Source organism: Malania oleifera, chromosome 8 (genome assembly GCF_029873635.1).
Source record: "Malania oleifera isolate guangnan ecotype guangnan chromosome 8, ASM2987363v1, whole genome shotgun sequence".
In the NCBI taxonomy this organism is placed as follows: Eukaryota; Viridiplantae; Streptophyta; class Magnoliopsida; order Santalales; family Ximeniaceae; genus Malania; species Malania oleifera.
The window spans coordinates 39,146,019-39,147,861 of record NC_080424.1 but is presented as its reverse complement, the minus strand read 5'-3'; the positions used below and the strand labels follow the sequence as shown (position 1 = coordinate 39,147,861).

The window sequence follows — 1,843 nt, the reverse complement described above, 5'->3', positions numbered from 1 at the left end:
CCTTTTTATACTCATCTTTGCCACGTGGACTCATCAACGAGAAGATAAGACTCGTCGACGAACCACTAAAGAACAATTGTTGACAAGGCTGTGAGCTCATTGACAAGTTTCAAAACAGCCAAAACCCTCTTGGTTAATCCTCGTCGACGAGACATAAATATTCGACGATGAGGCTCACAACATCTCTCATTGACGAGAAAATCCTGCTCGTCGACAAGCACCTGTTTATTATCCTTTTTAAATTTCTTTTCCCTTTTTCTTCTAAAATTTTCTTTTCCCCTCATTTCCTTTGTTCCTTATTTATATTTTTTATTTTTTATTTTTCCCAATTATTTTATCATTAAAATTTTCCAAGCCATTACATTCTTCCCCCCTTAAGAAATTTCGTCCTCGAAATTTTTCCTACTAATCATCCTTTTACATCATTAGAATCCATTAAGTCATACAATTCAATATGTATATCACCCAAATCCCTACATTATTTACATTTAATCACATCATTATAAAAATTTAGATCATCATGTATACTGTTCAATCATCCATAACTAAATCAATTTATAATTTCCTTAATCATAAACCTATACCTGCTTCTCTGATGGCATCCTCCTCAGCCTGAAGTGTATACAATCAGGGTGGAGAACCTCTTCCAAGTGGTACCTGCTGTTTTCCCCGATCCTGGTTCTGAATAGATACCATAGGTAATAGTTCCTGACAATTTTTTTTGATATGCCTTGGTTTACCGCACCTGAAATAATTCGGAGTGTCAAACCAGCATTCGCCCCTATGCCTTTTATTACATTTATGGCATACAGAGTCCACTACCTCTTTTCCTTTCTTCCCTGATCCCTGACTGATCTCATACTGAAAACTAGATGACGTAAGCCTTTTCTTCTACTCTGAAGGCTCTGTGCTACTCTGGATACTCTTCTCTAGCACCGAAGCCTTATTGACTAATTCTGAGAAAGTCTGTACCTGAAACCCCACCACCAGCTTGTATAATCTGCGTCTCAGGCCTTTTTCAAATTTCCTGGCCTTCCTTGCCTCCTTCGAAATCATAAATGGTGCGAAGCGAGAAAGCTCCACAAATTTTGCTGCATACTCCACAACAGTCATATCCCCCTGGGTCAGATTAGTGAAATCTTCAATCTTTTCCTCTCTAACAGACGAAGGGAAATACCTATTAAAGAACAACTCCTTAAATCTTTCGCAGGTAAGAGCTATCTTTTCTAGCCTTTGGTCCTCTAGCAGTTTCGCAGAAAGCCACCAGCATTTCGCCTCTCTAGTCATTTTGAATGCAACGTAACGGACCTTCTGCTCGTCCATGCAATTAAGTACAACCATGATCTCCCTTATTTCCTGTACCCAATTCTCTGCAGCCACTAGACCAGGTCCTCTTACAAAAAAGTCAGAGTGTTCATCCTCATAAACTCCTTAATGCTGCAGCCTTGACCTGCAAGTGGACAGTTTTTTTCTTTAGGTTCCTTCTTCATCTCTGCCTTAACCCGGCGAACTATACCCCGCAGCACCTTGGAGGTATCAACGTCCTTTTCACTAGAAGTATCTGAACCTTCCCTTCCTTCAGCCTCTATATTCTCATCTCCAGAGTCCATTCTGAAAATAGCATAGAAAAGAGATAAGAATTCCATATCATAACTCCAAATATCATAATCATTAAATTAAATCCAACAAAAATCCAAAATCTCCATATATGGACCAATCTCACGGTTAGGAAACATCACCATCGATGGATTTACCGTGGTTTTCTGAAACCATCGACTGAATCAGAAAATCACAGAAGTCTGCGAAGGGATTTCTGCCTCCAAGCTATAAGACTTTAAACTCT

The 1,843-nt window shown here is 39.2% G+C and overlaps 1 protein-coding gene across 1 annotated transcript; it reads right to left on the bottom strand.

Annotated features, from left to right (window-relative positions):
- Nucleotides 1–891: 891 nt before the first annotated feature.
- LOC131162649 (uncharacterized) lies at nucleotides 892–1,323 on the bottom strand. The gene has a single exon (XM_058119257.1). It carries the CDS (start codon nucleotides 1,321–1,323, stop codon nucleotides 892–894), a length of 432 nt encoding a protein of 143 aa, XP_057975240.1.
- Between the last annotated feature and the right edge of the window lie 520 nt (nucleotides 1,324–1,843).

Bases quoted from the DNA above. Each gene is read 5' to 3' on its own strand.
- LOC131162649 (XM_058119257.1), bottom strand. From the start codon at position 1,323: ATGGACGAGCAGAAGGTCCGTTACGTTGCATTCAAAATGACTAGAGAG.